Below are 18,901 nucleotides of genomic sequence, written 5' to 3'. Positions count from 1 at the left end.
CTTGCCTTTGCTAATGTGGAAGTAAGAGACTGTCTCCATTTGGAGTAATCCCCGCCCCCCACTGCCAACTCTGCTTGAACAGGACTGACGCGTTCCCTGGCCACAATACCCTCTTCCTTGTTCCTGGAAAATCAGGATGCTAATGCCGCACTCTGCTTTTCCACACCACAGCACAAGGCTGCCACCTACAGAATCCTTTAATCCACTCAGCACTACCAAGGAGAGCAAGAATCAGCTTAAAACAAACGCTGCCTTCTGTAGATCTGACAAAGGAACCTACTGGTAAAGAATACATTTTTGCCTGGACATGCAAGGTTTAATTCTCTGTTTAGGAAAGGCACCAATGACTACCAAAATGGGGAGACCAAGAGCAGCAACCCATGCGGTAGTTGCTGACCACGTGAGAAAACAACTATGATTTGAAAAGCATCGCAAACAACATGAGATTTTATGCAGAGCAATTTTCTTTTAACTGCACTTCCTGCTTTATCACAGAGAGATAGACAGACAGAGATGGACAGAAAGATAAAGTAGCAAATCCACTGGAAATAAAATAATTTTCCTAACTTCCCTTACAACAGACAGCCTGTTCTTAGAGGTATGTAATTGCCCAACTGTTAAAAACCTGAAACACTCAAAGCTGTTTAACTTAGAATCTGTTCTTAGTTTCTCCTTCCCTTCCCTTCCCATTCCCCGCTTCAGTACGATAATTCGACTCTGGAACAAACAGCTCAACTGCCATTGATTAGCCCTCACTCCAGTGATTCTCCTTTCATTACCATTATGTAAGTGCAAGATACAAACCATCCATCGGTCATGAGAAAATGCAAAGGATAAGTAGCCTTGACTGGGACCGCTCATTTCAACCATCACTGACTGGTCATCTCGTGTGAAGGACAAGAAAAAACAGGCACGCTCCTTCTCTGGGTCACAGCTCAATGGACTCCTAATACAGAACTTCTTGTTTCCACAGTCTGAAGCATTGAACTAGAAAAATGACGGGGGAGGGGGAAAGTCTTAATTATCAAACAAGCAGTTCATTTCCAATGACAGAAGAGCCGCTACCCTGAAGTACAGGTTTTAACAAGAACACCTTTTCATAATAAGGATTCAAATAAGAGAACAAAAGACACATCCCAAATTAGAAATGACCAGAGCAGTAGTCAGCTTGTGAACTTTTAAACTTAATTAATTTTAATTAAAATTTGGAAGACACAACACTAGTTGGACTGTAATTGTGCATGAGTATTAAAAGTCCCTTTAATACACACAATATTTCACATTAATTATGTCCTGGAGCGAAGTTCCAGTAAATTTTGAGAAACTTCTCAGGGAATACTGAAGTCCACATTGACATTCTTTTCTAAAAGGTATCCTCTAGTTTTCAGAGATGGAATTTTAAAAAGCAAACAAACCAACCCTTAGCAAGTTTTTATATTTAGACCCTGGACTCTGCTTCTAGAATTCAGGTTCAAATTTGATATTAAAATAATATAAGAAAAAATGGTTACTCCCATATATACTGCCACTCCAAGTAATAGTAATAATTTAGTTGGGGATAAAAAAGAATAATCTACTATGATTTAATTCAGAGCTTCTTGGCATGGGAAATAAGAGGAAGAGGTCAAAAAATGTCAGCTCTACAATTTGACAGAGCAAATGAGCAGTCATCTTGTTAGAATGGGCTGTAACAGTACATTTCAGCAAAGAGCTAAACATTACTTTATGTAAGCAGATTTAACGAGAACTGGATAGAAAAAACTCTAATTTCTTCTTCTACTCTACCAATACTTCTGGCCCCAAATGTACGAGGAGTGTTTCCCACACTAAGCAATTCTGCAATTCTCTGCGGGCACTGAGTGTCCTACAATTCAATTCCTTTCTGACACTGTCTACCTGAAGTTAGTGTCAGATCCCACAAGGTAAGGGCTCAGTCCCACAAGGCTGTCCCCATTTCAGATGCCAATCACAAGTCCCAGATTGTCACCTGTACTTCTGACTGATCAGCCATAAATTGGAGGTTCCTATGACCCCCTCCTCGGGCTTGATAATTTGCTAGGATGGCTTACAGAACTCAGGAAAACAGTTTACTTACTAGATTACGAATTTGTTATTATAAAAGGATACAATCCGGGAACAGCCAGATGAAAGAGATGCATAGGGGAAGGTATGTGGGAAGGGGTGCAAAGCTTCCACGACCTCTCTGAGGCACGACCTTCCCAGCACCTCCACGTGTTCAGCAACCTGGGAGCTCTCTAAATCCCATACTTTTGGGATTTTTATGGAGGCTTCATCACGTAGGCATGATCAATTATTAACTCAATTTTCAGCCTTTCTCTCCTCTCTGGAGAATAGGCAGTGGGGTGCTGTAAGTTCCAAGCTTCTAATCATGGCTTGGTCTTTCTGGTGACCGGGCCCCATCCAGGAGCCAAACAAGAGTCACCTCATTAGATCAAAAGATGCTCTGAGTGCTCTTATCACTTAGGAAAGAAATTCCAAGGGTTTTAGGAGCTCTGAGTCAGGAACCAGGGTCAAAGACCAAATATTAGCAGGAATGGGAGACAGAGACCAATGCACATATTTCTTATTATTTCACGGGACTTTAAAGTGAAATCACAGTAGAGTGAAGAGAATAAGCCACTAGGAACCGGAAAACTTGGGTTTTGGTCTCTGCTTTCTGCTTTAATCCATCACGTTTGCTAAAGCACTTATTCTCTCAGGGTCCCTTTACCTTCAACTATACAACAGGGACTGAACAAAGTAGACCCTGAGTTCTCTTCCGGCTCTACAAATGCTATAATCCTATGATGCTGAATGAACCTCTCTATAATCAGAGATTATAAACTTGGCACAAAGACACAACAAAAGCTCTATCAAGAGCTAACGCCTTTTATGCGAACATATGGAAAGACAAGAATCTTGTCTACAGATTTCTACTGGGAAGCTCAGGTCCAAAGTGACTATTTATTCCCCTAAAGCAGATTTTAAATACATAAGCGTTAAGACTAAACTAAGAATTAATGTAAATAACAGACCTAATTGTATGGTCAAACAAAAGTGCCACATTCATATTAATGTAATCAAATATGATGGTCCTATTTTGCAAAATGTAGAAGAGAAGGAAAACAAAATGAGACTTTACACAGGAGTACAAGTGCCTTACGTAGTCTGTCCTAAGAGAACAATGAGTTATAAAAAGATAAAAAAGGGAAGGAAAAGAAAAAAGGAACTAACATTACTGGATATCTATTAAGTGCAAAGCAGTTAGAAACCTTATATTCGTCACATTGTTTAATTCTCATAGTGATGCTATCTAAGAGTTAGATATTATTATTTTTCATTTTATAGGTGAAGAAACTGAGACTAAGAATTAAGTAATTCGTCCAAAGTCACCCCGAAAGTCAACAAGTCAGGATTCAGGACCAAGTTTGTTCTTTCAACTGTAACAACCTGCCCTAAGACATTTCTTATTACATTCACTTCTGAATCCCTAAGTCTAATTTATCAGCATTGCTTTTAGTAAAACCTTTCTAATGTTTCTAATATGCATTACCCTTTCTAAGATATGTTTTCTTTAATTGTAATTCTTTTGAATCAAAGGGCCTAAGTGGAATTCTAGCTGATGAGCTTGCAAAAGAGTTTCTATGGTTCAGCACTTAGAATTCCCCAGTACTCACTGGTCTTCATGAAGTGAGATCTAAGAGTTATATCACCATCTCAAGATTCTCCTCCAAATCTTGTCTAAATTTAGCTTAAGCTTCAAGCTCCCTCTCCATGTTTAATATTTGGCTGTGTTTAAAAAAAAAAAAAAAGGAAGAAAGCTGCTGCTTCATCAGATTTATTTTCAAATGAAAACATATCCACTGCCAGTATAGACTATGTGTGAATGTCATAACCACACCTTGAACATGCAGGGTCTTGCACTCCCTTTATTCTAACCTATAAGTCATAATGTTGCAATGAAGACTTCCTTCAGATTTCCCACAGAGAACCCAAAATCTCACTATCACGACCCAGTACAGCTGCTTCCATACACACTTCACCAAGCATAGAACCACAATTTCCAAGGAAGTTGTTATTTTAGATTGCATTTGGTGAAACCATAAAAATGTTACTTACTGATTTGGTTAAATGGGAGACTGGAGGTAATGTTGACAAATGTGCAATTGTAGTTTCAGGGGTTGTAAAAGGAAGTGCGTTTGGTTGTGAAATTATAGGACCAGGAATCTTCACCCAGTAGATTTTATACTTCTCAACAACCGTGACTCTGAAATGCAGTAGCAGTGAGATTAGACAGAACCCTGATGGTGGCCCATCATAATCAAATCAAAAAAAAAAAAAATTAAAAGAAAAAAAGGAATGAACTAGGGACACACGACTTAATAGTACCTAACAGTACTACTAATTTTGTCTGAGGCAAATCTCTAATGACTGCCTTCCATCCTATCACTAAACGAACTTTTATTGCCCTCTCTTTATTTCTCTCTCTCTTGCTCTCTCTCCTCTTACTTGTCTGTACTTTGGGCATAGTCACAGCAGCCTTGAATGCCAGGTCCAGGGACTAAACTGCACAGATTTCTATTCCGTGACATATAAAGAATATACTACTACTACTCATTTCATAGTGTGCTGTTCAAATTATTCCAAAGGGCATGTGTAGCAGGGAGCTACAGCAAGAAGCAATATAGGGGCTGCATAAGCAACTGCCAGCTGTTACAGGGGTCATATCCCCTTTTTCACATTCCACACAACACTCAGGTGCAAAGCTGTGTTACTCTGTGCTGGGGACCTGTGCGCAAAGTGAAGTAAAAAATGGAGACATATTAGGAGAGCAATTCTTCCCTCAAAATATGTGTCTATACTATTGGTGGTGAACACGATGCAGTCTATACAGAAACTGATATATAATAATGTACTCCTGAAATTTCAAAAAGGTTACAAGCCAATATGACCACAATACAATAATTAAAATATATATATACATGTCTATAACACCACTCAGGAATCATTACATGGCTTTATGACATTCCATTTCCCCTTGCACATAGGATTAAGGCAGAAGTGCCATTCTAATTCTGCTGAATTTCACAATTCTGAGGGCAAGCAGGGTCTTAACGTTTCTAACGATCTAATCTGCAAGTCATAACACTACAAAAAAGTCATCCAAATTGCAGGTCTGTTTTTTTCATATTCTCCTACCAAGGCAAGAACAAATCTAAAATTATTAGTCCATATATCATATAGACTGAAGTATTAATTGATGGCTCCGATTAGTGTGAAGGCAGTGTAAACACTTCATTCACTCAACAAATGTCTATTAAGTGCCTGTTAGGTGCCAGGCCCTGTGTTAGGTAGAAAAAACAAACAAAAAAGCAAAATAACCACTTACATCACTAAGGCAGTGTCATTACTGTACCAGACCTCTCCTAAAACAGGTGAATGTCTAATAGGTATAAAAAGTGATACAGACCATTATTGTTTCAATTATACTAGTTACAAAGTTATAAACTCTTCTACTCACAGAAACTGTATATGATTCGGGGCACTGCTGGGAGCATTCCAGTAGACTTTAATTTCTGTTTTTTTGGATGGATTTGTGTGGCTCACAGCTGATCCCTGAAATAAAATGGAAAAGAACTACCATTCAGTCGCTCAATAGCTCAGCATGGCTGGAATTACTATTATTTTGCAAAGTAATTTATTATTCATGACCTTGGCATTCTGGTAAAGACTATTTTATTTAGATCAGGGACTCAGGTACTCAATAAATGCATGTTGACTGGTTGACACCAGATTAGCAGCTGGATCTATGAATCAATTAGAGTCAGCAGAAATTTAAGAAGTGAAGAAAGTTATGAATACTGGATGTGTTAATGCTCTATAGAGCCTGCTCATTATTTCATTTATACTATAAATTTATACTCCTTCCATTAATAGATATAAATAGAATATAGGCAATTCATCAAAAGAAAAAATTCCTGCCTCTGAATATGTAGCATTATATTTTAGTAATTCCTTTTTCTTGAACAATCTTATTTCCCACTTTTATGGACCTGGCAAATCCTTACTCATTCTTTGAGACCTAGTGTGGAGATCGCCTCCTCTAAGCAGCTCTCTCTCAATTCCCTCCAGCCTGTGTGTGACACCCCCTGCTATGCTTCCCACTCACCCTGTGTATGCTTCTAATCTAGGTTATCACACTGTTCTACATATGTGTCTGTCCTATATCCATATGTTCTACTTATGTACCATATGTCATATGTCCATATGTTTTACTTATGTGTAAGGCTATGAGTTCATCAAGAAACAAGAGTAAGTCTCATTCATCACCATATCCCTTGCACCCAGGACAGTTCCTGGTATAAGAAATTTTTACTAAATGAATGAATGACAAAAATTATACCTCTGTCCCACTCTAGAACTCTATCTTCAATATTAACACCCTTCAAAAATCAATCTAATAAGAGTCAATATTATACAAAATATCAAAACCTATAAACTCTTCAAGCTACTGTCCTACTTTTTCTAGGATGCTGATGTGTAAAAATATATTGCCAGTAGTAAAATTAGGGGGAAAGTTTGATCATTGTGAATCTATTTAGATGTCTGCAGAACATGGGTAACGTCGTTGTTTATCTTGCAACAACCATCCTGTAGTGAAAAGACCCATGGAAACGGACAGAAATCAGTTTCAAACTAAACACAAACCTGTATATCTTCACAGGTCAGAAGCTGTGACACTTGACTGTCAATCAATGTGAAGGAGCCAATAGGAGAACCACTCAAATCCTCAGTGTCACGTGCTTCTAAGAGAAAGCCTTTAAAGGGTAACCCTGACAAAGTAACTGAGAAACAGACAAAAAGATAAGAGGTTTAACATCATCTCAAAAAGGAAACTGTTTAGAAGAGGCATATCACAGTTAGAATTAGGTGAATGTATACAAAACTGCTCCAGGAGAGAGAACAGTAGAAATCATCCAACAAAGTTCTAAACCGTGTTCTACAGGACACTCATTCCATGAGATGTTAGTTGCCATTCCACAGGGGAAAAAATGATAGGTGATGGTCAGGGGGCAGTCCATGGGCCAAATTAGTTCAAAAAATGCTTGACAAAAGTAAATACTTGTTTCTTTACTGCAAACCTCTCAGGGCCTTTAACATCCTACTGTGCAGCATGAAACTCTCAGAAGTATGTTACACATAACACACAAAGTGTTCCAAACTTACTTTTCCATACATTGTTGTTTTCCTTTAAATAAATTTATTTTATTTTATTTTTTTGGAGGAAGATTGGCCCTGAGCTAACATCTGTTGCCAATCCTCCTCCTTTTCTTTTTTTTTTACTCCCCAAAGCCCCAGTACATAGTTGTATATCCTAGTTGTAAGTCCTTCTAGTTCTTCTATGTGGGACGCTGCCTCAGCATGGCTTGATGAGTGCTGATGCTTGATGAGCGGTGAGTAGGTCCGTGCCCATGATCCCAACCTGCGAACCCCAGGCTGCTGAAGCAGAACGCACAAACTTAACTGCTACACCACTGGGCCAGCCCCCATACATTGTTTTTGTTAGAGTATCCAATAATATTTTGCATTTCTAGGGTTGCAGAGTATAGTTTTTAAAATACTGTTATAGATATACCTTTAACAGTCAGCTTACATTTTGCCAGAAGAATCAGGGAAACACAAGAGATTATACTATATCAAGAAGGATAAGGGTTTATTATATCTTAAACTAGATAAACTTTATTTTCCTATTCTATTGAGTTAATAGTACTGTTAATGAAGATATATTAAATAACAAAAAAACATATTTTAAAACCTGTTCTGAATAGGGAGTAGATATACTACTTAAGTAATATAGTCATCCGTAGTAGTTAAACACAAAATGAGAAGTATAAGATGACGGTATCTTATGAAAATAGGTGAACAGATTTAAATGAAACTGTATAAATCCAATAGTAATAAAGAGTCAATGTACAGTAAAAGAGGGAAACTCAAAATACAAATAGTTAATCCCCACAGTACCTTTAATCTGATCTCCTGGTCTGAATGTCATCTGACTCACTGAAATGTGGTGAACAGGATCAGATTGTGGGCTATGACCATGCTCAGGAATCATTCTATGACATGAATTTGTTATTTTTCCATTGGGATAATTAGCCACAGAACTAACGTGCAACAGAAGTATGAAGGCACCAAGTGTAAATCCAGGAACTGCCATCTCAAAAAGAAGATTAAAAGCACATTATTTTCAAATGTAATTAAAATATAAAAGCTTTCACATCACAGGATAGTAATTCTAGATAACTACTAGCTTTCAATAATCAGCTAATCGTATCTCAAATATACATAATAAAAAGAATGTGATATATGAAGTTTGACCTGGATTTGAATCTCAGCTCTACCAATTACCAATTATGAGACTTTAAACAAGTCCCTTAAGCCTCCCCTTTCTTACCTGAAAAATGAAGAAACTAAGACCCTCCTTTCAAAGTTATTTTAAAAAAATGAAGATATAGCCCAAAGTCTGACAAAGAAGATAATAAATGTTAGCTTTCATTAGCATGATTGTGAAATAATGAACTAGTCCAATAACAGCAAAAAGTTTTACTCCACTTCATTCTAAAAAGCTTAAAGATCAAATAAGAAATGTTTCTTCTGGATTTTAATATCACCACCTGAATAAATCTCTGATATACCTTCTCCCAAATTCCCATTAAACTAATCATTGTAATAGGATGGGAAATTTAATTTGCAATACTGAAAACTGAGGATAACAGGCAATCAACTGCAAGAGACAATATTTCTATTACCTATAACCCAGATACTTCTGAATTAAGAAACACGATCCTCAGCCCAAGCAATTTTCTTCTCTCATCCAGTTTATCTGCTTCTTACCATCTACCTAATAGAAAACCAGCTATGTTACATCAGTTCCACCCTCTTCTAGCCCACATCAACCAATTCACTTCATGTATATATTCAGAACCTGCAAATCATGGCATACAACAAGATTAGAGGTAGATGGGCAGGGACATGCTACATGGCTATAAATAAAGTCAATACTGTGGACAGGCTGCAGATGGGAAGACCCCAAGAAGCAGTTCATTCTGTATAGAAATGGAGTTTTCTATATCATAGATCTGGTCATAGATAAAATAAAAGCACCCTTAGAATCACTAGAACAAATTATCTTTTTATAATCATATAAATTATAAACCCCACATTGGACCAGAGCTAAACTACATGAATTCCTGCTAGATACCAGAAATTGTGCTGGGAGCTACACACTTTAACCAGCCCTGCACATTATACCAGCAGCTACAGAGTAGATAGTATAGGATCTTACAGATAGGACTACAGGATCTATATACCTGTAGATAGTACAGTATTCTATACCCCTATTTTTTATCAAATATCAAAGCTAGGTAGAATTTTTCCCATTTAAGGATGAGCAAGAGGAATAAATGAATCAATCAAGAGCTTCTAAAAAATCTATAGCATAAAAGAAGCAAAAGACTCCTCTGTAGACTCATAGGAAAAGCATAACTTTGAAAATGGTTAACTATTATAGGAAACAATATTTAAGAAAATAACTTCTAAAGGGTAGAGTAGTAGGAGACTTTTCTACTCAAACATGGCTTCCAGGTCCTTTTGTTAGGGGTAGACCTGCTTTTGGGACCAGGCAAGATTTACTGGAGAGGATCAAGGTCATAGTTTTAACCATATGACCTTAGCCAAGTTATTATGAAGATTAAATGCAATAATGTGCCATTCACCTAAAGGACAATATAGGGAAAGAGTTAGTTCAGTTTAACAAATATTTATTTGGCACTGACTTCCTGTCAGGTGAAAGTGGAAACAAGACTTGATTTCTCGTCTCTGCCATGCGCTAGGTTGCTGAATAATGTCAATCCAGTCACTTAATCTATGTCTCAGTTTCTTCTTTTGCAAAATATAGCAGGAGAACCAGAATAAATTCAGGGTCACCTTCATCACTAACACGATTTTCGGAAAGCAAAGTGGAAAAGCCTATCGGGAATTATTAGAGCAAGAAGTATAAGACCGGAAAGAGAAGTAACTAAGTCACCACTACCTGTCATTCATTAGAAAAATATAACAAATAAGGTCAGAGAGAGAAGTAGACAACAGCAATTTCTTTGTCCTCGGTCAGATGCTGACCAGTCAAGGTGAAGTTCTATTTTCATTATAATGGCTAATGACAGTTTTCTAGTTAATGATTCAAGGGACAGCCTTTTTTCAAACTAATACATTAATTCATTAGCCAACCTATGCCAAGATTGCATAGTTTTAAAGGGAATAGGGAGTTATTCATGAAAACATATGTTAAAATTTTGTAATGTGGATAATGAGCCATTAAATTATGAGGTCATCCTACAAGCACTGGGAAAACTCCACCAATTTTGTACAATTTTTTAAAGTTTTTAATATTCACATTCTACCATGGATACAATATTGAGAACAAAACAAAAAATATCATAACTTGCATTTTGTCATCCCAGGACAAAGAAGGATCTATTAGTTTAAAAGATTAAAAGAGAGGTTACCCTGATTCTCTAACTGAAATATTCCCAAACCTGATGAGATTTATATAGTTTTCTTTCTTGCCTGAAATACAGGCATTTAGAAAAAAAAAAAAATGACTGCTTATACCATGTTCTACATACATCTCACGCAAAGATAAAACTTCAAAACAAATGTATTCTTTATTATTTAAATACCAAATTCTTGTACTTGGATGAATGTGTAATTATTATTGTTATTGTAGACCACAAAGGCAAGTGATATATGATAAATATAGGACACTATATTTATTACAACAAAGTAAAATTCAGATCAAATGAGAAGGATGCAATTGAAAAATATTTAGATGTAAGAAAGTCATTAGAAAAAAGGAGTGTGTTAATTAAGAATTTTTTAAATAAATTGCTCATTAAATGTCTTTTTATTGTACTACTCCAAAAACATGTGAGAAAAAGAAAAAAATGGAGGAAAGCACATCTTTTGAAACCATCTCAGATGATTAAGCTAGTAAATAACTAATCGAGTCTAGTCATATTGCTTCCAAGCTCTAGCTCTTGTTAGTCATTCATTTTAAATTAAGGCATCAAAGGAGTTCAAAAGTCAATACGCACACAAAAATCGTGAGAATTCAGCAGAAACACCCACTCTATATTACCTAAGATATGAGTGTAAGCACACACTGAGTGTCTTAATTGATCCAGAGGTATGCGCTAACAAAGTTTTCTTAACTATGAAGAAAGAGCCATAAAAAAAGCAAAACCTTAACCAAAAGAGTTTGCTACAAAATATCTAAATAATTTGGAAAAGGACTTTTTTTTTGCTATCTTCAGTGGGCTTATTTAATTTTTTAACCACACCCAAAGTAAGAAATATTTTTAGATTATGACCCACCAAACATTTCAAGAGACATTATTTACCTTTAACCACATGTGATAAACTTATACATTTTCTATTCCTTCCTGTTTTTTATGCTGGTTACATCCTTCTGAATTGTTATTTCACAACCTACCAATGGATCTTAACTTGCAGTTTGAAAAACATTATCTTATGGCATATTTAGACCATTTAGTTTCAGCCTTGAATCAAGTTCTAAATTAGGAGTATCAAGAATTTCAGTACATGGGCCGGCCCCGTGGCTTAGCGGTTAAGTGCGCGCGCTCCGCTGCTGGCGGCCCGGGTTCGGATCCCGGGCGCGCACCGACGCACCGCTTCTCCGGCCATGCTGAGGCCGTGTCCCGCATACAGCAACTAGAAGGATGTGCAACTATGACATACAACTATCTACTGGGGCTTTGGGGGAAACATAAATAAATAAAATTATAAAAAAAAAAAAAAAAAAAAAAAGAATTTCAGTACAAAAGGAGAGTTCTCAGAACTAAGGAAAAAACAAACAAGCCAAGCCTTAGGGAGGATTTTGAAGATAGGAGATGGATTTACCCATGGAAAATGTCTTATTCTCTCTTTTGTGAAGCTGAACAAAAACTATAAATATGGCTAATAAATTAGCATTCTCACAGTGACCTTCTGTATGAGAAAAAAAAATTTTTAATTAGCCATAATTTAAAAACACTGCAATCGCTAGAGCACTTGAATGCTCCTTTCAGAATTTCCACCAACTACATTCTACAAACTATGTTTGAGGTAAATAACTACTTCTTACTCAATATTGTTTTCATTTTATTTTATCACTAGAATTACAATGGCATTATTTTCTTTCACTTTGTTACAAGTATAAAATATTTCAATTAATCTATGAGTTAAACATGCTTTTGTTTCTAGGCTTTTGACCTAGAAACAGAACCACCATTTATAATATTGCTTCTATTAGAAAATGGAACTGAAATTCCAAGCTGAATTAGAAATTAATTTTGGGACACAGCACATTTGTAAGGTCAGCATTTCATCTAGGATCTGGGGCAAACCTGGCAGGCCTGTGACCAAAAACCTAGAGGGGCTCAGGTTAGAGGTAAAACATGTGTTCACCTAGAGAGTGGCCAAGTTAGGCGGAAAGAGTTTTAGAAAAATAGGTAGAACCAGAGAAGGATAAGGAGACTGATAAAGTCAGAAAAGTTAAGACTAAGCATAGGAAATATATATAGAAAGCAATGAAATTTCTTTGACAAAAAGCAAGAAAAGGATTACAGTTTTACTATAGAGGGGGGAAGAAAGGGGACATAGCATGGAGAAAAAGAAAAAGAAACAAACATTTGGTGAGAATCTGGTAGATATTACTTCTGACATAATTCCTACAACAAGCAGATATTATCTTCATTTTAGAGATGAAGAAACTGAGGCCAGGGAATGTACCCTAAATCCTCTATACTTCGAAGATTAGAACCTAAATCTAACTCCAGTATCCATGTTCTCTCTTACCCATGTTCTCTACACCACTGCTCCCTCCTTGGAGAGAGAAGGATGTAGAAAGTAAACAGGTCCATCAAGGATCCAAATTTCACAATGAACAATGTGAGTGGGGGCATATTGTGACAAAAATCTAAATTAGCCTACCTAATTCAGAATGTTAAGTCCACTCTATGTGTCTGAGAAGCAATGTAGAGATTTCTTTCATAGAACTAAAGCGTCTAAAAGAATGGATGTAAAAACAACTAGTTCAATCCTAAAAACACCAAATTGCCAATAAATGGTAATTGCCATTATTTATTATCATTATTAACTTTCCATCACACCAGTATGTGCTAATTTCCTCTGAACACTGTTGTGGTTAGACAACTGAGATTTTCATATATTTCTTTCGTCTGCATTTAATTTGTTCAAGCCATCTTAAATATTTCAGAAAATTTGCTCCCCTTCTTTCCAGTAATTTAACTTTAAGTTCACAGAAAACTTCCACATCAAGAATTAAATTGACTTTAATAACTGAATCTCAAATTATAGGGAAATTGAAAAATAGGTCAAGTATTTCCACTTCCTCAGATGAAAGTGTTTCAGACTCCATTTTCACAGCAGGAAGCACAGAGAAAAATGATTTTTTTAAATTAACAATTGGAGTTATGACATTTTCAGACACGGTTCTAAAAAACAAAAGCATAAAAAAATGGCCCATTGAATACAAATTTGGGATCTGTCAGGTCTGACAACTTAAGATGGTTGAAAGAATACTGAAAAAGAGTTTAGAGTTTAAGTGAAAACAAGAAAAACAGAAGAGAAAGGCAGAGAAAAGCCACTGAAGAAAAGTAATTGGGAGCTCCGCAATCTAATCCTGATTCCCCTAATCACAGTATCATCAGCAAGGAAGTTTTCCATCTTCTTTATTCATTCTCTGGAAAAAATGATTGGAAGCAAATATCCTATTACATGTTATAGAGATTTCATCTGGATCATTCTACACAGCCCTTATAATAACCCTGTCCTCAAAACACAATGAGATGCTAAGTAGGATGGCCCCTTCTCCAAAGACACAAAACTAATCGATGAAACCAGAGCAAATACCATTAATTTATCATTTAAATGATGTTACTATTTATTGAACGCCAGTTCTAGTCCAGTCATCACAGTACGTACTTTATTTGTATGAACTCTAATGCTTGGAAGAAACATACAAAGGTTTTTTTGTTGTACGGAAACTGAAGCTCACAGAGGTTATAAAAAACTATTGCCTAAAATCACACAGAGACAGCTAGGTAAAAAATGCATATCATTATAGAAATTTAGAGGTACAGGAGAAAATAATTATAGAAGAGCTAACAATTACTAAGGGCTTGCAACACATGAGGCATCATGTCAAGGACTTAGCATGTATTCCTGAAAACAACCCAAGAAGGTGTGGGGCGTATTATTGTCCCCAATACGTAAAATAGGGCGCTGATTAAGACACCTGCCAAAGTCACAGCAAATGAGTGGTAAAAAATAGGGTCTCTAGTCTAGTTTCTGAGGTTTTAACCATTAAGCCATCCACAGCTTCAAAGGAGACCCTTAAAGCTGACATAGTAAGTAAAATGAGGCATTTGAGAGGAAAAGGAATTTGGAATGAGCACAATTTGAGTTGGAGCAATAAAAGAACCAGAGGTAGAAAGAAAAAACTAAGAATGGACTTTTGGGGCAGTGAAAGACAGTCTAATTAGATCCAAAGTTAAACATTAGAAATAGTCATTGTAAAAAATATTGCAATTAAGTCTGATTCCTCTTCATGCCCCTTACATGAAGATATCCATCCACAGACTTTTTCCTTTGGCCCCTGCATTTCTCTGCACGCTCATCACTTCCATGGCCTCAATTATCACCCCTAGGATAATGTTTCCTAAATCTTTCAATTGCCCCCACCCCACATCTCCGCAACGCTTTGACTCAAATTTCCAACTGTGTATAGATTTCCAGCTGGATGACAATAAGCTCAATTTGTCTGAAATGAAATTCATCCTCTTATCCTCCAGACTAGTTCTTGCATCTGACTTTCCTATTCTGATGTTGGCCTGTCAACACATTTCTAGTCAGCAAGACTTGAAACCCCAAATCTCAGGACTTGACTCCAACCATTCCTTTGGACCTGTTTTCAAACAAGCTCTGCAGATTCCACCTCCACCCTTCCTCACTGCTACCTCTCCCTCTTGCAACTCTCTTCTACTTTCCATCCCCTCTTTCACATTTGTCTGCTATTTTCCATTCTGCCCTCACCTCCAAGCACAAAGCCTTCATTACCTGTCACCCAGATTAATGAAACACTCTCCATTGGTCTCCCTGTTTCTGCATCTCTATTCTAATCTGTCCTACACAACACCACAGGATCATTATTTTCCTAAAGCACAATTCTCATCATGTCACTCCTCTCCCCCAAAGCCTTCGACAGCTTCCGAGGAGTTATTAAATTAAGGACAAAAGCATTAGACATTTAATGTTTTGGACCATTCAGCACAACCCAATTTCAAGGATTTTCCCCCCATACTTTAGCAACAATGCACCATTTGTACTTATTCCTGGAATAAGCACCACTCTTTTTTTCTACCTTCTAACTGGGAGCTCCATTATTTCATCCATTAAATTCCTACCGATATAAAAATGGATATATGTTAAATGGGAAAAAATAAGATATAAAAATCCCTGCATACTATGCTTAAACTATGTAAAAAAAAATGTGCATTGCCTATCATTTCACTTAAAACGCAAAAGACTGATGATATCCAATATAAGCAAGGATGTGGAGAAATGAGCAGGCTCATGCACAGTCAGTGAAGAGTGTAAATTGTCACAGCATTTTTGGAGGAAATTTGATAGTATCCTACTAGACTAAAATATGCTTAATCTCTGACCTAAGAATTTTATTTCAAGGAGTTTATCCTACAGAAAAACCCACACAATTATGCAAGGATTATTTGTAATTGCAAAAATGTAAGACAATTTAGGTCATCACAAAAATAAACTATGCTATATCCAAACTATAGAATACCATATATCCATTTAAAAGAATGGAATAGAGGAGACAATGACAAACATAACAACTAATAATTACTGAGTGCTTTCTAGGAGCAAGGCATTTTCTCAAGTGCTTTGCAAGTATTAACTCACTTCACAAAAGTCCTGAGACATGAATCTGCATGTACTTAAGTGGAAACATGCTCTTGCCACACTGAGGAATGAAAACAAGCAAATTGCAAAATGATATGTAGTAGACCAAAATATCTTTTACTTAAAAGGAAAGAGAGAAGGAAAAAAACCTCCATGCCATGCTTTAACGGTTCTCAACAGTGGTTACTCTTTAGGAGGGTGTTTTCAGTATGGGAAGAGGAGTGGACTTCCTATCTTTAATCCTCTTTGTATTGTGCATATTTTTTTAAAAGCATGTAGTGTTTTATAATTTAAAAAACACTACAACATATGCATATGTAAAGACTGTAAAGAAATACATTAAATTAATTATAAGGTGTTTGGATTTTTTTTCCTTTTTCTATTTTCAAATATTTTATGTTACTTTTACTGTTTTCATTTGTTTTGTTTTAGTAAATAAAAACTCTACCCCTCTTTCTTTTTTTTTTTTTTTTTGCAAGGAAGATCAGCCCTGAGCTAACATCCATGCCAATCTTCCTCTTTTTGCTGAGGAAGATCGGCCCTGAGCTAATATCTATTGTCAATCCTCCTCCTTTCTTTCCCTTTTTCTCCCCAAAGCCCCAGTAGATAGTTGAATGTCATAGTTGCACATCCTTCTAGTTGCTGTGTATGGGACGCCACCTCAGCATGGCCGGACAAGCGGTGCGTCGGTGAGCACCAGGGATCCAAACTCGGGCCGCCAGTAGCGGAGCGCGCGCACTTAACTGCTAAGCCGCGGGGTCGGTCCCTCTACCCCTCTTTCAAGGTCCATTTAAAATGCTATCAACTGCTGTGTCCTATAAGACAGTGAACAGTATGGACTCTGAAATCACATAGACATGGGTTTGAAACCAGCAGGCACCACCTTGGTGACTTTGGGCAAATTATTTAACCCCACCAGGCCTTAGTTTTCTAATTTTGTTAGAGACAACGCTACCAGTATCAAAGGCTTTTGTGAAGATTAAATAAAATAACATCTATGAAACATCTAGCACAGTGCCCATCATAAACCAGGTCTTCCATTAAAATCAACTTCGTTCCTTGGAGTCTTGCCTAATTCCACCAACCTGATGTAACCTCCCTCTTCTCGAAACCTCAATAAGCTTTACTTTTTGTTAATAAAAAATTTTGTCACATTCTTCTGTCACAACTGGGAACTTGTGTTATGGCAAACTCTCGGAGGCAGCAAAAGTATCCTACTCATTGATCTCCTTTCACTCTGACTAGCAGACAACACTGAAAACATCACTTGCACAATGTAATTTCCAGAGAATCTGATATTATGTAAATGGACAGGTATGAAACAGAAGGTACAGCCCAACAAAAGAGGCAACATATTGGCTTATTAAACGACTGAGTAGAACCCATCATTTAAACAAAACCATCCTTTAAAAAGTCTAGCTCATTGTTTTCAATAAACCAATAGACCAAATTTTAGCCTCCCACCTCTGAACTATCCAAATACAATACTCACATCTTTCCACTTTTTTTTTAATTCAGAGGAAAAAGAAAATATTTGAACTGGAAAGTTTAGCTTTGTAAAGAAATATTCCTGATAACGCATTTAAAATTGAAAAATTCCCTTTGCCCCTAGGAAAGCATTGACAAGATGCAAAAAAATTAAGGGTAGAAGTAACACCTAGTCACCCCAGATCCTTGTGAAATTCTAAAGACACACCAGGGGTAGGGGTAAAGGGTGCTATGATTTGTAGAATAAAAATACTTTAAAAACCAAGTAAAGCTCTAAGTAACTTACATACGGGGATATACGCAATTAGGTTTAAATATAAAAGGGAGTTCCCATAGTTTAAAATTTAAATAAAAAAAAAAAAGGAAAGAAGGATATAGTCATGAATGTATAAAGTCAATACTTTTCAGGATCCCAAACACATCTCTACTTATAATTACCCCTTTCTTGGGATTAAAACTCATTAGTCAAAGTCATGGGACGTATTATTAACCTAACTCGTTAGCGAACACTCATTAGCTCAATACAAGCTCCCGAACGAACATAGTTTGTTAACAAAGTATCCATCCTGGCGTCGCCGAATGCCCCCAGTCATCACAGGCGCCTGCTCTCAGTACTGTCCCCAAGCTGGATTCAATTTTCAAAGGCTTTGCAAAGAGATGACATAAAGAAAACAGAAGGAGACACTTACCTTGAGGAACAAAGGCAGCCTCGCCAACGTCTGGTTTTGTTACAACTCGTATCACATTTCAGCAGCTGGGTGGAGCTAGTTTATGCAGTAACCAGAAGGGAACGTTTCCCAGGCTAAGCTGCAAAACTTGATTTGCAAGACCCGTACTACTTTTAGGACTGCATTTCTGAGAATTGAGAAAGGAACGTTTCTTACCAACTAATAATTGTTTCACTGAGAAAATTAAATTTTTGCCTTTACAAAAGCATTTGAAAATACATACCTGTTCTATAAAATGCAAAGTAAAGACAAATAAAAGAACCTATTGTGCTTAGTTAGGTAGGGTTGCCAAATTTAGCAAAGTAAAATACAGGATGCCCAGTTAAATTTGAATTTCAGATAAACAACCAATCACTCTTTAGTATAAGTATTGCCTTATGCAATATTTGGGACATAGTTATACTAAAAAATGATTCATTGTTTTTCTGAAATTCAAATTTACCATGGGTGTCCTATATTTTATCTGGCAACCCTATCTACAGAGTAACAGTAAATAAAACTACAAAAGGTGTAAAAGAATCAGATTGCATAGAACTGAAATCTTTGAAAGTGAATGACATAATGCAAAAGAATTATTTTATTTTGCAAAATAAAGAAAATAACCGAATGGTAAGGCTTAGCTC

At 36.6% G+C, this 18,901-nt stretch overlaps 1 protein-coding gene across 2 annotated transcripts in view; it reads right to left on the bottom strand.

The window, feature by feature from the left end:
• The window catches only part of FRRS1 (ferric chelate reductase 1), a 49,309-nt gene extending 30,933 nt beyond the window's left edge, over positions 1 to 18,376 (bottom strand). The window contains exons 1-6 of one of the 2 annotated variants that reach the window (XM_014780123.2): positions 18,240 to 18,375; positions 8,023 to 8,218; positions 6,709 to 6,845; positions 5,522 to 5,616; positions 4,120 to 4,267; positions 805 to 987 (exon numbers count right to left, since the gene is read on the bottom strand). In XM_014780123.2, the coding sequence (XP_014635609.1) occupies positions 805 to 987; positions 4,120 to 4,267; positions 5,522 to 5,616; positions 6,709 to 6,845; positions 8,023 to 8,218 (759 nt within the window). In that variant the 5' untranslated portion in view covers positions 18,240 to 18,375. Of the gene's footprint in view, positions 1 to 804; positions 988 to 4,119; positions 4,268 to 5,521; positions 5,617 to 6,708; positions 6,846 to 8,022; positions 8,219 to 18,239 lie in introns of both variants that reach the window. The other variant, XM_087446823.1, reaches the window with a different exon arrangement.
• Between the last annotated feature and the right edge of the window lie 525 nt (positions 18,377 to 18,901).

The sequence above is a fragment of the Ceratotherium simum genome, chromosome 2 (assembly GCF_057802395.1).
Source record: "Ceratotherium simum simum isolate JZ-2026a chromosome 2, ASM5780239v1, whole genome shotgun sequence".
Lineage (NCBI taxonomy): Eukaryota > Metazoa > Chordata > Mammalia > Perissodactyla > Rhinocerotidae > Ceratotherium > Ceratotherium simum.
Note: the sequence above shows the minus strand (reverse complement) of the source record. Positions and strands in the feature narration are given on the sequence as shown.